We start from the raw sequence: 18,053 nt of genomic DNA, 5'->3' as shown, positions 1-18,053 counted from the left end.
TACTCCTTCAAGGTGGTAACAAGCTCTTCTTCTTCTTTTGTTGATAACTTGGTGGAGATGATCATTGGCAAAGTCTCTTTGTCTCCAAGATACGCATACTTAAGATGTCCGGGTATGGTTTTGAGCTCCAATTTCGGTGCCTGAACAATAGAAGGAACAAGTTTCTCATTAGGCATTGGTAATTTCAACTTTGGAACATCAAACCTCATTTTCTTCTTTTGGTCCATGCAAGATACAACTTCCAAAATCTCTTCATGAGTTTTAAATTACTTGGAAAGTTTTTCCACTGCTTCCTTTTGAAGATTCCTGTCTAAAATAAGAGCTAACACATCGAGATTAGACAAATCAAAACACTCTTCGGTTAATGGTTCTATGACATCCACAAAATTCAAAAATGAAATATCACTTGGATAACTCATAGCATCATAGATGTTGAAATTTATCATTTCCCCATCAAATTCCATGGACAATGTACCATCATAAACATCAATCTTTGTCCTGGCTGTTTTCAAAAAGGGTCTTCCTAGAAGAATAGAACTCAAATTTGGTGAGTCATCATCATCCATGTCAAGGACATAAAAATCTGCTGGAAATACTAACTCATTCACTTGGACTAACACATCTTCTAGCACACCTTTTGGATGTACTAAAGATCGATCAGCCAACTGAATCATTACCCCGATCTTCTTCAATGTGCCAATATTTAAGATTTTGAAAATAGAATATGGAACAACATTTTTAGAAGCTCCTAGTTCTATCATAGCTCGTGGAACATGAAGATTACCTAACTTGCAAGGAACCGCGAAAACACCCAGATCCTTACATTTTTTAGGTAATCTTTTTTGTAACACTGCAGATACATTTTCACTTACTTTGACAGTTTCATTCCCTTTCAATCTTTTCTTAGATGTGCATAATTCCTTAAGGAATTTAGCATACCTAGGGACTTGTTTGATGGCATCAATAAGAGGAATATTTACCTCAACCTTTCTGAACATCTCCATAATTTCATTGTCTTCCCTTTCACGCTTTGACTTGCTTAACCTTGTGGGAAATGGAAGACGAGTGACTTTTGCTTCAATAGGAACTTGCTTTGAAGGTGTTTTTAACTTTTCTTCTTCTTTCACTAGCTCCATTTCTTCTTCTTCTTCAATCATCTTAGGACCTTCATATTCTTTGCCATTTCTCAAAGTGACGGCACATGCACTATGCTTTGGATTCTTTTTGGTTTGTGCGGGTAGTTTGCCTTGTGACTCCAATTTACTCACAGAAGTGGCGAGTTGAGTAAGTCTTGATACTCGCCTTGGTCTCATTTTGAAATGTTTGAGTACTTGTGGCTAAACTCTTGACAATGTCTTCCAAAGACATTCCCGATCCGCTTGAACTGCTTCCTTGTTGCATGTTTTGAGGTTGGAATTGAGATTGATGAGGAGGTTGATTTGGCTGGAAAGGTGGTTGATAATTTTGTTGATGATGCATTTGATTTTGAAATAGAGGTCCTGCTTGAAAATATGGTGGCCTTAACTGAAAATTGGCATTAGGTGGGTGCCAATTTGGATTACTTCTTGGCTGAAAGTTTCCTTGTTGTTGACTTGAAAATCTCATAGCTTGAACCGGCTCCACATCTTCTTGTAACATTGGGCACATATCAGTGGGGTGTCCAACTTGTGTACAAATACCACAAGGTCTAACTTTTGGTGGTTGCACACCCTTTTCCTTTGCAAGCATCATCACTACTTTACTCAACTCAAAAAGTTGACTTTCAATTTTTGGGGTAGAAATTTCTTTCACTCCTCTTGGTGCATCCCTGTACCATTCTTCTTCTTCTTGAATTGTATGCTTGGACTCTTCTGCCATGTTCTTGATAAGAGCTCTGATTTCTGTTGGAGTCTTATCAGCTATTGATCCACCACTTGATCATTAAGTAATCTCTTATCCTAAGATGACATTCCCTCACAAAAATATTACAACAATTGATACTCTGAAATCCCATGTTTTGGGCATCTTGGACACACCTTCTTGAACCGTTCCTAGTAAGTATGCAAGGCTTCTTTCTTTTGTTGCTTGATACCAATTATTTCTCTGCGTAAAGTTGAAGCTCTCATATCTAGAAAATATTTATCCAAAAACATCCTTGCAAGTTCATTCCATGTTGTGATTGACCCCGGTGGTAAGTCATACAACCATTCCTTAGTTGAATCTAGTAAAGAAAAGGGGAATGCCCTTAACTTGATTTGATCTTCTGTAAATTCATGTGGCTTCATACCCACACAAACAACATGAAATTCCTTAAGGAATTTATGTGGGTCTTCATTTTCAAGACCATGGAATGAGGGTAACAAATGGATGAGTCCAGACTTAAGTTCAAAGTTTATTGTTGCAGGGTAATTAATGCACAAAGGTTGTTGGGTGACATCTTGAGTGGCCCATTGTCTAAAAGTTTGTTCAGGTGGTGGATCTAGAGGATTTTGGCCATGGTTGTCTCCCATGGTAGGATTAGGGATAAAGGTTTCAGATTCGGGTAAAGGTGAAGATGGTGGAGTGGTATTTTTGGATGTTGGTGAAGATGTGGTTGATGGATTTGATGAAGAAGCTCCGGATTGTTGTTTTTTTTAAAGTTTGGCTTGTTTCCTTCTTTGTTTTGCAGATTTCTCTATCTCCAAATCAACTGGTAAAAGTATACATGTGCGAAAAGATCTTGGCATAAACATTTAGTACTACCGTATCCCCGACAACGACGCCAATGTGTTTGGTTGTCAAACCAACAAATAATTGGATATAATAATAACAATAAAACTCAAGTCACTACTATTTCATACACTAGAGATAGTATAGACTAAGCAGGGTCGATCCACAGTAATACGGGACTTATTATTTAACCATATTCTCACACATCATACAAACAATATTAAAATGGGAGATTATGTTTGAACTCGAATTAAACTTCATAAATAAACAAGATTGATAACAAAATTCAGTAAAAGAAATACATTTCCGATTCTGACTCGTATACATGTATTATGTTGTAAAGTGTAATATGACTGTGATTCATGTTCAATCTAGGTTAGTAATTTAGATACTAATAAACTCTAATATCCAAGTTAACAAAAGTGTTTAATACAAAACATGTTCTTCAAATAAAACTTCATTTAATTGATTCAATTCAAATAAGCTCTTTCATCAAATCATTAAATAACATTAAGTTCTTGCAACAATTACCAACAATGTTCAACATTCCTCATGACCTTAGGATTATAAACATTTAATCTTTGATTACACTTATTTTGATCTAATTACAACCAATCAAGTGCATGTTACTAACATCAAATCATAAAACATATACGAAATTTACAATTTGATTAACTAGATTGATAAGAACCCTAATTCATTGATCAAGTGAAAAAGAGAACCAATCAAACACATAATTAAGATCAAATTAAAGATTAATAGATGTTAAACATAAGTCAAGTGTAAATTACAACCTAACAACAAATACTTAAGAATTCAGAATCAGAAATGATAAAGAAATCAGCCACACATGTCTAAGCTAAAATACAAATTCAACAATTTTGATCTTCAATTTGAGTTACAAAATGCAAATTAAAGTGCTTCTAAATGTTAATCGACTTCGAAATTCTCCCAAAATCGCTTTTTTCTACTCCCAAATTCGACTTAACTTCTTAAGGAACCGGATGCCTCTTTTTACAAAGGAATGAAATTGTTTTAAAACTGTCGACACGTTTACACGGCCCATGAAAAACTAACACCGACCATTTACACGATCGTGTAAACACAAGAAGTAAATTGCTCAAATCGGTCAGGCCTTCGAAGTACACTGCTCATGAGTACGCGTTTACACGGCCCGTGTAAACTCAAGGCTTTCATTTACACGGCCGTGTAAACCTCTATAAAGTCAAAATCTTTATTTTCTTGAAATCTCCCTCCTCGATGCTCCAATAGTTCTGAAACTTTGGCAGCAACTCTTATTTACCTCCTTCAACAACATACTACCTCCAAAAGTCCCTGAAATGTCACAAAAAGGTGTGAATGAAATTGCTTCATGAAAAATCCCGAAAAATATGCAAAATTCATGAGTTTAAACCTAAATGCAATGCACTTTTATGGATTAAAACTATAAAATGGATGTATGAAATGCACCTAACAAATCTCCCAAGCTTGAACCTTTATTGTCCTCAAGAAAGAACAAGAAAATTTAAACTGGAGAAAATAAAATAAAAGAGAAGAAAAGAAATTCAAAGTTAAAACTTTTTGAAACTTAATGCAAGAAATCAAAACAAACATGAAAAAGATCCAACTGTTTTGTACCATAGTTGAGAATGTAACTGTCGTGCTTTGAGTCAACTTGACTTTAGTCTCAAAATATTATATAACAATAGAAATAAGACTTTGGCCACTCCCTAATGCAACTCAACATAATCAAAGATCACAACACTTGACCCCTTTCAATATCATCAAGTCAACACATGGAACAAATTATGGTCTTACTCTCGTGAAATTGTATGTGACAAAACATGCTCAATCATCTTTATTTCATAAAATATAACAATAACCGATTCCAGCTATTTGTTGATTAACAACAATCTTTTTTTGAAAAATCTTTTCTAAAAATTCCATAATATTTACCCAGATTGGTTACAAACTTCAAACCACTTACACCAGTCAAAGTAGTTAACATTCAGCCCTAATGTCATAAGTTCAAGTCCAAGTCCAAATGAATCTTTTGGCAGCCAAACATTTTTCCTAAACATATTATTCAATTAACTATAAACACAAATATGTACAAACTTCCTAATTACATTTTTCTACAAATAAAGCTCATGGTTTTCTTTGAAATCCGTGTAACTGGCTTCCAACCAACACATCCAAATCAAATGACATTAGTGTGCTAGATTTAAAGAGATCCCTCGGGTTTACTTGCCCGAACCTTAAAAGCCACAGATTAACTTTATTTGCTATTATTAAGTTGATGACTTTCTATGAAACATGTATAGCGAACTTTCAACTCAATCAGTCCCAAACAATTTAGCTTTAGACAATTATGTGTAAAACACCCTTCAGAGTTTACTTGTTCAAATACCAAAGGTCATAGATTAACTTAATAATATATATATTTTTTTATTTTTACTTATTTTTTTTTAACTAAGATTACACATATTAGAGATAAAATAGAAAGAAAATCTTTTTGGATTTTGAACAATTTTCTATGCAAAAAAAATTAAAAAAAATAATAATAATGATGAAAAAGAAAAATAATACAATGCAATATGTACAAAATTACATGCAACCTACATGCAATGGGATTTATGTATTGATGGATGCCCCTCCCCAAGCTTAAAATAAGCATCGTCCTCGATGCTTTGAGAGAGGCACAGCCGGCCTATTGAGGGCCGGGTGGAAGATATGGTGGGAACTGTGAAGGATGATAATCAGTAGGATAATATGCAGGCCACTGGGGTTGGAATGATGATGACTGCTGCTGCTGTGTGGGAAGCACAAGTACTTGGTGGATATCTTCTTATTTCGTCTGTCAATCCGTAGATACTCTTTTCCATCTACGGTCCAATGAACATCCCTATTGGGAAGGCGGTGAAAAAGGTGATGGTCTCCATAACATCAACTAAGAGACGAGTACGACCCGTGATTATATCTGTTGGGTTGTTGGGTAAGTAGAGGCCAAGATGTTCAGCTATAATAGAAACCATGTCTCCACAATGAAGTTGCTCAAGGCATTTCTGAGCATTTTCTGAATTACCCAACACCCGAAGTGAGGAACTTCCTCCGGCTTGTTAATCATGCACCATAAAACTTCTAATTCTTTCTTGTTTGCCTTGCTAATCTCTTCTTGAGGAAATAAGAGAGAAACAATAATCCGGTGGATGACCTTCAGGACCGGATGAATAATTCTAGAAGCTCTTGCTGTGCCTGACTGAAACTCGTCTTCACAAGAGATGCTTTTCAAAACCTTCTGCAGTTTTGCTCAAACATAATATTTTTTCTTCCTTTTGTTGTATACACATCTCTTTTTGCTTTAGGAGCACTAATAATATCACAAAGGATGTAAGCATGAATTTGATGAGATTCATTGAGCAAACGGAAAGTAAGGATATGTGTTTGGTAGTCAAAATTAATTGATGACAAAAGTTCCAACATTGATGTTTGATAACTTACTGCATGTAGATTCAATAAACTTTTCCATCCTATGTTCTTGAAGAGCTTGTGGACACCTTTATAGATATATAGGTCATTAAGGGCTTGAATGTCCACAAACTTTTGAGCCCCCTTTACTCTTCTAATAAGGCTTGCATACAAAATTTCTTGTTGATTTGCCTAAAAAATAAGACCAAATTCATTAGGGTTTTCCATAGAATGTTGGTCTTGTTCATCATTGGTCTCTTGACCATCCATATATGAAGTCCCAATTATAGCCCTTTTTCCACGGGAAGTTATTGCCTAAATTCAACAAAGTTTTGCACACAATGTAGGACAATTTAAACTCTAGAGGATAGCAATATCACCAAAAATCACCCAAAAGAATGTGGTTCTAACTATATGCACAAAGTAAGAGTTTTGAACAATTATACCAATTTGTGCTTGAAAATGGTAGTAGGGTGATGTCCACAAACTTATAAAATTAAAAATAAAATAAGATTGATTCACTTTTTATTTTGAGTTTAACCAAATTGTAAACTCATTTTTTTAAGTTTTTTTTTAGCATATAACCAAATTCTATATATCGGCTATAATTAATTTTATATACTAAATTCAATCTTCAAATCATATACCAACAATCGTCATTATCTTAAAAATTAGTAAAGCACAAACAGATAATACCTTTTAAACAGAGAAATCGGGGATGAAGAACTTCACAACGAGTTGTAAAAACCATCTCCAACATTTCCTCAACTAAATCCATCGAGAACAATATACGCATGTCGAATTCAACCACAAAATCAACTATTCCAATTTCCATGTTCATTAATCAGCGACTATCATTATATGATTTGCAGAAACGAATAAGAAATTGAAAAGGATCATAGAGAAATGCAAAACTGAAGTTGATTTAGTTGTTGGCATGCAGACTATGAGCACTTTCACGGAAGAATGATCTAGCAGCTCACATTCATGGCGGCGACGACAGAAGCCCTAAATCGATAAGTGCTTTTGAAAAGAGAGTGTTGGGTAAATAATGATTGAAGTGAACCATTTAAGGTTAAAACATACGAAATTACATATTCAGCCTCATGAAACATTTGTCCGACACGAAATGCAAAAGTAACACCGGATTTATTACTCCCTCCGTCTCAAAATAATAGTCCACAGACAAAAAAACACACAGTTTAAGAAAACATTAATTACCATTAACTTTATTAAATGAAATGACAGTCTTACCCTTCTGTTGCATTTAATTTTATGGTAGTTATATTTAATTTTATGGTAATTTAACTAATAATGAAGGGTATTATGGTAAAAGACATATTTATTTTTAAAAGTAGACAATTATTTTGGGACAAACAAAAAAGAAAACATGGACTATTAATATGGGACGGAGGGAGTATTTAATTCATGTTATATATCTTGATCGGCCATTTTTACTTGCTCCTTGTATATAGAATTGATAAAATGATTTGTTATTTAATAAATAAAAATATATAGTTTAACAATAAATAAATAATTTTATTACAAGTTATATATAATAAAAAAATGAGGACCTATTTTATAAATTTTTAATGTAATATTATAATACTTGACAAAATAAAGAACAAATAAATAAAAGATATGGAATGTTTATACTTAAATTTGCAAATAAAATTGTTAATTTTTACCAAAAATGTATCCCACATAGACGATAAAGAAAATGAGATGCAGTTGTTTGATGTTATAAAAAAATTTGTAAATGATTATATGAAAACTTTAAAAGCAATACAACTTCTCTCGTAATGGTTGTAGAAAATAATTGTTAGCAAATGGATAACATAAAAAGATAATAATTTTTGAGCCTTTTAACATTTAGCATTAAAGAAAAAAAAACAATTGAATCAAAGAAAATCTTCATTCCAGAATTCAAACTTTATTTTAAACTAAAACACTTCTAATCTAAAAATTACTTCGAGTGGCTTTTAGCTTTTGGTTTTTGTGTATAAAATTATTCACATATTTTAAAAGCTTGCATCTATTTTTATCAAACATTTTATATAAATAACATATTTTCAACTACAACATATCCAAACATGACAAAAACTTTTTATCTTTTGCAATTTTCTTCCACCAAAAAATATATAATCAAGACTTGCCACTGATATCTTGTTTACGTAAAAAGACAAAAATGCCCTAATCCTCAATCCAATCCAATTGTATCCCGTGCAACTAATGTAGCCTAATATTGGTAGTAAGATTCAGTTGATTCAGGTCCATGAAGGCCTCCATGCATGATGTTTTTAGCCTTCTACATTTATATTTTTCATAACCCAAAATCACAAACATAAGTAATATTTAAAAGTAATATCACTAACAACAATAAAAGGGCTTCTAGATTATTCAACCAACAAATAAAAAAAAATAACAAGAGTCTTCCAACAAAATCATTTTAACAATCAAACAAAACAGCTAAGTCTTTAATATTTAAAACATATTCATATTCATATTCATATATTGTAATCTTAAACGGTTTGTACTGCTCTGTCAAAACTTTCCTCTGCAGCTGATCCTCGCTTGATTAGCATGTGCTCTGGATGCGACAGTTTCAACTGGCTGAAAAAACAAACACATCAAAATATTATTTAAATATTTTATATATATATCCAGACAACACAACTGACAACAGTCAACACTCACCTTAAAAATCGTGAAGAAGGTTTTCCAAGATGAAGACTGCATACAACCAGATTAGCAAGTGTTTCCGGATCCTTTGCATCCTATATCAACATCAAAGGCATCAAAACCTCATATACTTACTTTCAATATATTCATGATTATAATTTAGGGAAATTGTCGGAAAAGTCCCAATATTTTAGAAAAAGTAACGATTAAGTCCCAGAAAAGAAATTTGAACAGAAATGTCCTGATTATTTGATTTTACATGATAATGTCATTTCCTGTTAAAAGAAAGTAAAAAAAAAAAAAAAAAAAAAAAGGCTTTTTCGTTAATTTGAGCAAATAAATAAATAATCAGAACTTTTTTTTGGGACTTAATCGTTATTTTTCTGACAATTTCCCTATAATTTATAACCAATGACCTGAGATTTTGCGATAATCTGGAATTTTCATAAAGCAGGTTGATATTTATGCAATGGTCCTTGTAGTTTGGTAAAAAGACAACTGCAGAAATGGTTCCTGAGGGTAAAATTGTCATTTTCAAAAAGTTAACGAGATAGGAACCAAAGCCACACAGGGTATCCAAAACCGGACCACTGATGCACCACCAAATGTTTTTGGACCAAAAGCACATACTTTTAACAACCACAGGGACCATTTTTGTAATTTTGTCTTGATATTATGATTTAATTTTGAAGTATTTTTTTACCTTGTTGAGTGCTTCTAGTAGAAATGATTCAGCTTCATCGAAGTTACCCATGTGCATGCAACACACAGCTTTTCCATTGAGGATCAAACTTGTCATTTGGTACTTCTCAGAGAAGTCTTGGAAGATGAGATATGCTTCTTGGATCTTTGAACCTCCCTTTTATTAAAAAAAATAATAATAAATAAATAAAATAAGTACACATAAGAATAAAGTAAGTGTAGTTTAATATAAGGGTTTATGTAGAAAAGTCCAATTATTTTGGGAAAATTTTTGATGAAGTCCTAAATTTTTTTTTTTAATAGAAAAGTCCCGATTATTTAGCATCTTGCCTAAATTAACAAAAAAGTCCTTTTTTTTATTGGAAGAGGAAATGACAGATTATGTGATTTTCCCAAAATAATCGGACTTTTCTGTTAAAAAAAACAATTAGGACTCTATAAAAGTTTTTCACAAAATAATGAGACTTTTCTGCATAAAACCCTTTAATATAAAGGGTTAATCTCTCATAAAAGACTTTATATTTTGTGTTTTTCTCTGGATTAAACCTCAAGTTTATTTTTTTCCTGAAAAAGATCTTGTATTTTTTCTATTTTTCCGAAAAAGCCTTCAACTTTGTATATTTTTTTTGAAAAAAACCCTCAACCTTCTAAATGCTTCCAAATAAACCCTCAACTTTTTTAGTTTTTTCGAAAAAACCCTCACATTTTACAATTTTTTTTGGGTTAATCTCAAAAAAGATCTTGTATTTTGTGTTTTTTCCGGAATAAACCTCAAGTTTATTTTTTGCCTGAAAAAGACCTTTTATATTTTCATTTTTTCCAAAAAAAATTGTAAAATGTGAGTGTTTTTTCGAGAAAAACTAAAAAAGTTGAGGGTTGTTTTGGAAACATTTGGAAGGTTGAGGGTTTGTTTGGGAAAAAATACAAAGTTGAGGGCTTTTTCGGAAAAATGAAAAAATACAAGGTCTTTTTCAGGCAAAAAAATAAACTTGAGGTTTAATCTGAAAAAACACAAAATACAAGGTCTTTTTTGAGATTAACCCCAAAAAATTGTAAAATATGAGGGTTTTTTCGAAAAAAATTTAAAAAGTTGAGGGTTTATTTGGAAGCATTTAGAAGGTTGAGGGTTTTTTTCGGAAAAAAAAAGACAAACTTGAGGGTTTTTTCGGAAAAAATGAAAAAATACAAGGTCTTTTTCAGGCAAAAAATAAACTTGAGGTTTAATCCGGAAAAAACACAATATATAAGGTCTTTTATGAGATTAACCCTAATATAAATCTACTTTCATAAATTTGTTTTACATCATCCTTTTATTTCTTCTTATTACAGAATTGTACTTTGAAAAAACTATCCATTTATAGCAACGTTATACAACTACAAACCATATTTCAGGGATATAATTGGATTATTTTTCAAAGTATAATATGCTATAAATATAATACACTGATAAATGAAAGTAAGTTGCTATTTCTTGAGAGAAGAAAATTGCATACCACAGCTAAATTTAGCCAAGCAGTAGCAAGTTGAGTTAGAGTGTGATCTTCATCAATCTGTTGCATGACTCTCAATTGCTTCTCAGCATAATCTGATCTGTGCATCTTGAGAAAAATTTGGACATTCAAAGCATTCCTGAAAGCAGAAAAAGCATAAAGAAAATCAATTCTTGCTTAATAGTTACTAATAATCATAAAATAAAATATGATGTAATTGCAATACAACTAAAATACATTGACAGTTCTATTTATTTGTATATTACAGCATCCACCTTTCATTTCTTTCGATTTTTTCTTATTAAGAGTTTGAAAGATCTATCCAAGCATAACATTGCACTTTCAAGTTTTTTCTTAATAGGACATTATAATTGAAAAATCTACCAATTATAGTAGTGAAAATTGTTTTGTATTAGGATGATATTGCTAATTCGGTAGATTTTTTGAAGTACAAAAACAATGGAAATAGGATGCTATAATAAACAAATCAAGGAAAGTATTTTGCTATTTTTGCATTTAACCCTAATACTTAATACAAACATCACAAACAAATATGCAGAAATCTGCAATGAGCTGATTTTAATAACAAAAGTTATCAATGATATGATCTCTTTACTCAAAATCAGGTTTTGCATCCTTTCATATATGCTATACTTCTAATTAAACTTATGATTCTATAACCAAATACAGAAGTGAAGGTAGAAAAATTAAGTATAAAGCAAGGATTGTTGATTCAAGATGTAACAAGTAGAGGGTAAAATTAAAGTCAAGCAAATCACATTGTTTTCTTTAAACACTTTAAAAATGGTAAAATCACAATTCCCATTGTATACATTCATGACATAATTATGATACAAGATGAAGATTTGCTCCATAGCTAGGAAAAATAACACAGGATATAATTATTAAAAATCAACAGTAAGCAAGCATGGATCATTATAGAGTGATAAAAGTGTAATACAGTATTAAAAGATATCAGTAAACAGTAAGAGTAAGAGTGAGACTTAACAGTTCCATGGTTCCCCCAACATTTGTGTACTTCAAAGCCTCGTTATAATCCTGTTCATGCATGAAAATGATCCCAGCAATAAGCCTGAGAATTGGGTTGTTCCCAATGGCTGGATCATCCAACCATTCCCTTATGCTTGAAATTGCAGTTTCCTACAAAATCCAAATCCATATGTAAAAAATGATTACATAAACTGATCATTCAATCATCAAAACAGCTAGAAAATATGCATACACTAACTTTAAACAAACTACTTAGTACTTCATTTGCATAACCAATCTCTTTACTTTGTTTTTCTCATTTCTTGATATGAATAAAGAATCTAAATCCTATTAGATCTTACCACTATGATTCTGCATATGTATATCACTAACCACAATTCATGAGTAAACAGAACACCAATAAGAGCAAAGCATATTGTGTGAATGCCAATTTGGTACTAGCAAAGGAACAACATATCCTCAAGTTAGCCTCTTTACTAACGTTATATTGATAAACACACTAGATCCTATAACAAATACTACTAGAAATAAACATTGCTAGAGTTACATATCTAGTGAATTCAATACCTACTTTGATTTTCAGTCATTTGTTTGACATTCAAAACCAGTGTGTGACCGATTTGGGGGAGAATTAAACAGAGTATTACAGATCACGACATGATGAGAGCTATGAAGTATGATTCAAGAAATTTTACATTAGAATAATGTGCTTGATAGGGTTTTTTTACCTTAACAGGTAAACGCAGACCGTTAGCTAACGTAAATCCTAATTACATATTTCTAGATTCGAAATGACTAACGAGATCGATCGAAGGGAAACTTCACCTTATTGTCGGTGCTCAAAAGGTACAACGCGAGCAATTTCACGGCTTGGAGAGGCGTTGCCGCAGATGAATCGACCTCGTTAACCACAAGCTGTTGAGATCGAGAAAACCTATAGATCAGATCAAAAATCACGATTGACTAAAGAAAGGGGAACAGTGATAATTTACTTGGTAGCTTCCAAGTGCAATGTAGGATCTGTAAATGAGGCAGTCTCTTTCGATTGCATCCTCTTCTTTGAGATTTTGGACATCGCCGCTGTTTATGGCAGCTTGATATGCTCCCAAGTAAAAGTTATTTCTCAAGCCAAACAACAAATCTGGTGTTGCCGCCATTGTTAATAAGATCTAGATCGGTGATAAACAGATCGGGAGAGAAGAGGAAGATACGTTTACAAGGGATCGCAGAATTTTGACGCTCACGCTGGTTTAACAGTCGCCCAGCGTCGATGGAGAAATTTATTTTAACCCGGTCACCGGTCTGAACCGGTGGGTGTTGTTTTTTTTCTTTTCTTTTCTTTTTTTCTTTTTTTTTTTAATTAAGAGATTATTTAATAAGATAAATTTCATTTATTTTTATAAACTAGGTGTGAGACTTATGTATTATATGAGTTTATTTAAAAAAAATTAAATATAAAATTTTAACAATTTGAGAAGTTTGAATTTATAAGAAAAATGAGAAAAAAAATTAATTATTAAAATTAATGAGACTTTAATACATTGAATACATTACATATATAAATCATTTCTAATAAATACCTTACATATATATTATCTTACATATTAAATATGGAATTTTAATTTAATAAAATGAAAATTACAATAAAATGATAAGTGGAAAATAGAAAATTCAAAAATTCTAGAAATGTCATGTGTCCAAATGAAGGAGAAGATGACATGTGGCAAAAAAAACATTTATTTATTAAGGAGGATTTTTAATATTACTTAAATATCCTTATAAAATTTTAAATTACATATACGTCGTTCTACAACTATAAATTTTACATCTATATTCAAAGTAATATTTTAATTAGGATTAATTCAATTTAATATTGAAAATCTATCTAAAAATCAAAATATCATATTACTAAACTATCATTCTCGTATATTTCTTAAACTACTAACCCCTGACCCGTATAAAGTAAATGTTGTCACCATTGGAGAACTATAGCCATAGCTACTCCCATTATCTTAAACATTGCGTTCTTTAAACTTATTCTTATGAATTCGATTGACTAGTTTGTACCTTTCTAATTCATTTGTGAACTAAATTCGAAATTCATGTTCGTAATTTGTTCAAGTGATGATGGAAGATATGTACTAAGTGTTTAATTGTTATCGAATTTCAGTTCTTTATTTGTATTTATTTTAAAATGAAATTAGTTTTTGGATTTGGAGTAACAGAATTTCAGCTTTATGTCTTCGATGTATATGATTTTAAACAATCAATCGTTACATATTTAGGTTGAATTGCTTCCTTTTGTTAATTTATTACTAAAGCTTAGTCTCTCCGTCCAACTCATTCATGGGAATGTTATCTTTTTTGAACTTATCTCATTTTCTTATTATCACTTGCATAAATCCATACATAGTTTAATATTTTTTAACATAAATTAAATGTGTCTTTTTACTGTTCTTTTTGGATATTGTTGGTGGGCTTTTGGTGTAATAGGTTAGTAACATCTCGCTTTCCGAAGAAGGTGGGCCAAGACTTAAGGAATCAAATAAGAATTTTTGGAGCAGACCCTCAGACACGACATGAGGCTTGGATGCCCACGACGTGTCATAATACTTATCAAACGCGCATTTTCGAGGGCCACCACGACGTAAAAATGGATGGCCACGACACGACGCCTGTTCAGGCCCACGCCCACGTATTTTTTAGGGCTTAACCCATATTTAAGCATCTTAACCCCCATTTTACGTCATATTCTTCAGCCTCCATCCCTTCATTTCGAAACACTAGCCTCTCTTCCATAGAAATGAGTGTGGCGGCTATATCTTGAGGTTGTTTTCTTCACTTGGTGAAACTTGAAGAAGAAGGAAGGTGGTTCATTTTGGTGCAAGGAAGCAACGAGCAAGCTTGGATCCAAGATCTTCTTCACATTTCTGACTTATTGGAGGTATAAAGTTCATATATTGACCTTTGTGTATATTGTTTGATGTTTGGGACCATTTTTGGATGTTTTGGTCCCATTCTTGAGTGTTATTGGAGTTTGAGGAACTCCAGATTTTGATATGGTGCTCATTTGGTCATGAACTTCTGCTAGTGAAAAAAAGGTCTTAACTTGAGTGTTCTTAGCCCTATGTTTGAGTTTGGTCACATTAAGGACTTAATGGACTTAGGGTTTAAGATCTTGTCTTATGGTGAGGTCCTAATGGATAAAGTTGGAAAGTTTATCCATTAACTCAGTATGGAGAAGTAGATCTGGAAGTATGAGCTTAGATCTAAAAGGATTAAGCTCTTATTGAGAAAGTGGTGATTTTTTAATGGCCACGGTGTGGCGAGGGTAGCCACGGCGTGGCGAAGTCAAAAATCGCGACTGCCTTGTTTTAGCATTGCCATGATGTGGCCAAGGAGGACCACAACGTGGCATTGACTTTAACCGAGTTTGACATGGCGTTGACTTTTGGACCAAGTTTGACTTTGGGTCAAACTTGAGGGTTTTGGATTATTTATTAAGAATCCATTTGGTTTTGGTGATAGTGGATTCACGAGAGCAAGAAGTACAAAAGATAATTATATCTGTAACACTCGGTTTTGAATTGCATCATTATTCGGGGCCATGACCCGATCATCAGTTATCATAAGGCTTAGGGCCTTGAGAGAAGAGAGAATTAGCCCTTTTTGGATGTGGGTATTATATATTATGTGATCCGAGTATTCGGTTGTGTTTCAAAGCCCAAGAGTATAACCGTTAATTGGCAGTTCAGGCCTTTATGAATTTTGGGTTTTGTCGGCAAGTCTTAAGGCGAGGATGGGTTGATACAAGTGTAGAGATTCTCGTTACCTTTCCATGGATATAAAGAACATAGAAAATGGACTTAGAACAAAGGAGTTATGGTTGATTGAAGTTGAAGTGTTTTGGAGCTTTGTCTAGTACACGGGGGGTACTCATTGAGTACATAGGGCGTAGTGGGAGTTATGATCACAAATGACATTTGAGTACATCGAGCGTACTCAGGAGTATGCAGGGCATACTCCCTTCAGCTAGAAACCCTAATTTTTGGGGTTTTACCCCTATTTAAGCTCATTGTGTTTTTGGGGCCTTACCTTTTATCAACCTCCATACCTCCTAAACCCTAATCTCGACCCCTAGCCACCATCTTTGAGTTCATAATCTCTTATGAGGAATCTGTTGGATTAGTGTCTAAGTCCATAACTATTTTGGTATGTACTTGACCCGATGGTGCATGGTCCTTTTGGGTTGCCTTCACCAAAGCAACTTGATATGATGAATTATGGAAAAAAGGATTAAATATGATTTATTAATATATTATGAGAATAATATATTAAAGGAGAAATCATATTGTTTAATTAATATTAGTCAATAGTTAATTAGTAATTAGTTTTGTGCATGACTAAAAGAGATTAATCAAACTTAAAGGACTGGAATTGTAATTATAAGATAATTGCAATTTGGGCCATGGATTTCCTTGTATTAAGGAGTGAATGAATTATATAGGGGAAGCCCATATGAAATCGTCCAAGGCCTTGAGGAAAGGACTCCATGGGTTGCTTAGGGCTTAAGCATCCAAATTAGGGTTTCCTTGTTAGATAACCCTAATAGCCCAACTATATAAAGACCCATTAAGGCTAAAAAAACGTGGCTAATGATCTTTCTAGGGTTTTACACGGTTTTGGGAAGCCTTCATCCTCTCTCCTCTTCATCCTCTTGCTTATGGTGTTTGTGAACCATTAGAGGAGTGATAATTGTGACTCTAATCTTTCTAAAGTCAATACAAGGAGATTTGTGATTGTTATTGCTACATAACAATCAAGGTAACATTATAAACTTATTCTCATGTTAATATGATTATTTGAATGCTAGAATTAGGGTTTATAGTCTTGGATAACTTGCATGTACAATAGAGAAACCTAGATCCAAGCATTAGGGTTTGTATGAGCACATAGGATGTACTTATGACCAAAACCCATCAGTGGTATCAGAGCCAGATTGGTTTCTATTGTATTGATGCTTGATGTAACTGAAAAATGTGTTTTGGCCTCACTGTTCGACCTAACTCGGCGAGTCACTCTTGGACTCGGCGAGTCAGCCCTACTCGGCGAGTTCCAGAGGGTGACTCGGCGAGTCGGTGCGTCAGACATAGGTAATTTCGGGATTTTTTGCTGTTTATCTTTGAGATACTTGCCTTTATCATATTAGATCAATATAAATCCGATTTTATGATATATATGACTATATTCTTGATCTAATTAAAGATAATTATCAATTAATAAGATAATTGTTTCCTTATGTGATAATTGATTGATTATTTTGATTAAATTGATAAATTGTTTTACAAAAAAAATCATTAAATAAATCAAATATGGATAATTATGTGATTAAATGTTAATTTAGATTATTTGTTATTTGATCCTTGTTGTTATGAAAAGTTTCATATTTTCCCCTTTAGGTTTTATAGTTTAAATTTGAACCCAAAAGTTTTGTTGTTTTGAAATTTAAATAGTTGTAACCCTAATGTTTTGAAATGTTTCAAAACTTGCCCTCAAGTTTTGGAATTTAAAAGTTGATTAAAAGGTTTAATTAGGAATGTTAAATTCTAAAACCCTAGTAATGTTTTGAAAAAGGTTCAAATCACACCCTTATGGTTTTATTAATTAATTAAGGTGTATAATTAAAAGAAGTTTAATAAATCCATAAAAGGTTTAGGTTTACACTTAATTGAATTAAAAGTATAATTGTTAAATTAGACCACCTAGTATTTTAAAAGTGTAAAATACACCATATACTATATATATAACATTAAAAGTCTAACATTATATATATATATGAGTAAAAGTCAGTCTTACCGTTAGTAGGCCTCATTCACGAAGCTGGTTTATAAGGGGTGTTTAAGGAAATTGCCTATAATATGGTGATTGAATAGGTATCCACTCTTACCCACCGCACTCTTGACTAGTGGAGGGTCGTTAGCGAACGGGTAGGATAGGACGAAACCTTCCATT

The 18,053-nt window shown here is 32.6% G+C and overlaps 2 protein-coding genes across 2 annotated transcripts; both read right to left on the bottom strand.

Annotated features, from left to right (window-relative positions):
• Positions 1-266: 266 nt before the first annotated feature.
• On the bottom strand, positions 267-1,157 carry LOC145061190 (uncharacterized). Its single transcript, XM_079008599.1, has one exon. The coding sequence runs from the start codon at positions 1,155-1,157 to the stop codon at positions 267-269; it is 891 nt and encodes a 296-aa protein (XP_078864725.1).
• A 7,370-nt stretch (positions 1,158-8,527) lies between these two features.
• Positions 8,528-13,308, bottom strand: LOC145098274 (coatomer subunit epsilon-1-like). The gene is made up of 7 exons (XM_079035927.1): positions 13,034-13,308; positions 12,867-12,956; positions 12,040-12,191; positions 11,034-11,169; positions 9,542-9,697; positions 8,854-8,933; positions 8,528-8,769 (listed from the first exon to the last, which is right to left on the bottom strand). Exons 1-7 carry the CDS (start codon positions 13,196-13,198, stop codon positions 8,679-8,681), a joined length of 870 nt encoding a protein of 289 aa, XP_078892053.1. The 5' UTR covers positions 13,199-13,308; the 3' UTR covers positions 8,528-8,678.
• Between the last annotated feature and the right edge of the window lie 4,745 nt (positions 13,309-18,053).

The sequence above is a fragment of the Lactuca serriola genome, chromosome 1, assembly GCF_051521515.1.
Source record: "Lactuca serriola cultivar US96UC23 chromosome 1, Lser_US96UC23_V15, whole genome shotgun sequence".
Taxonomy (NCBI): Eukaryota; Viridiplantae; Streptophyta; class Magnoliopsida; order Asterales; family Asteraceae; genus Lactuca; species Lactuca serriola.
Note: the sequence above shows the minus strand (reverse complement) of the source record. Positions and strands in the feature narration are given on the sequence as shown.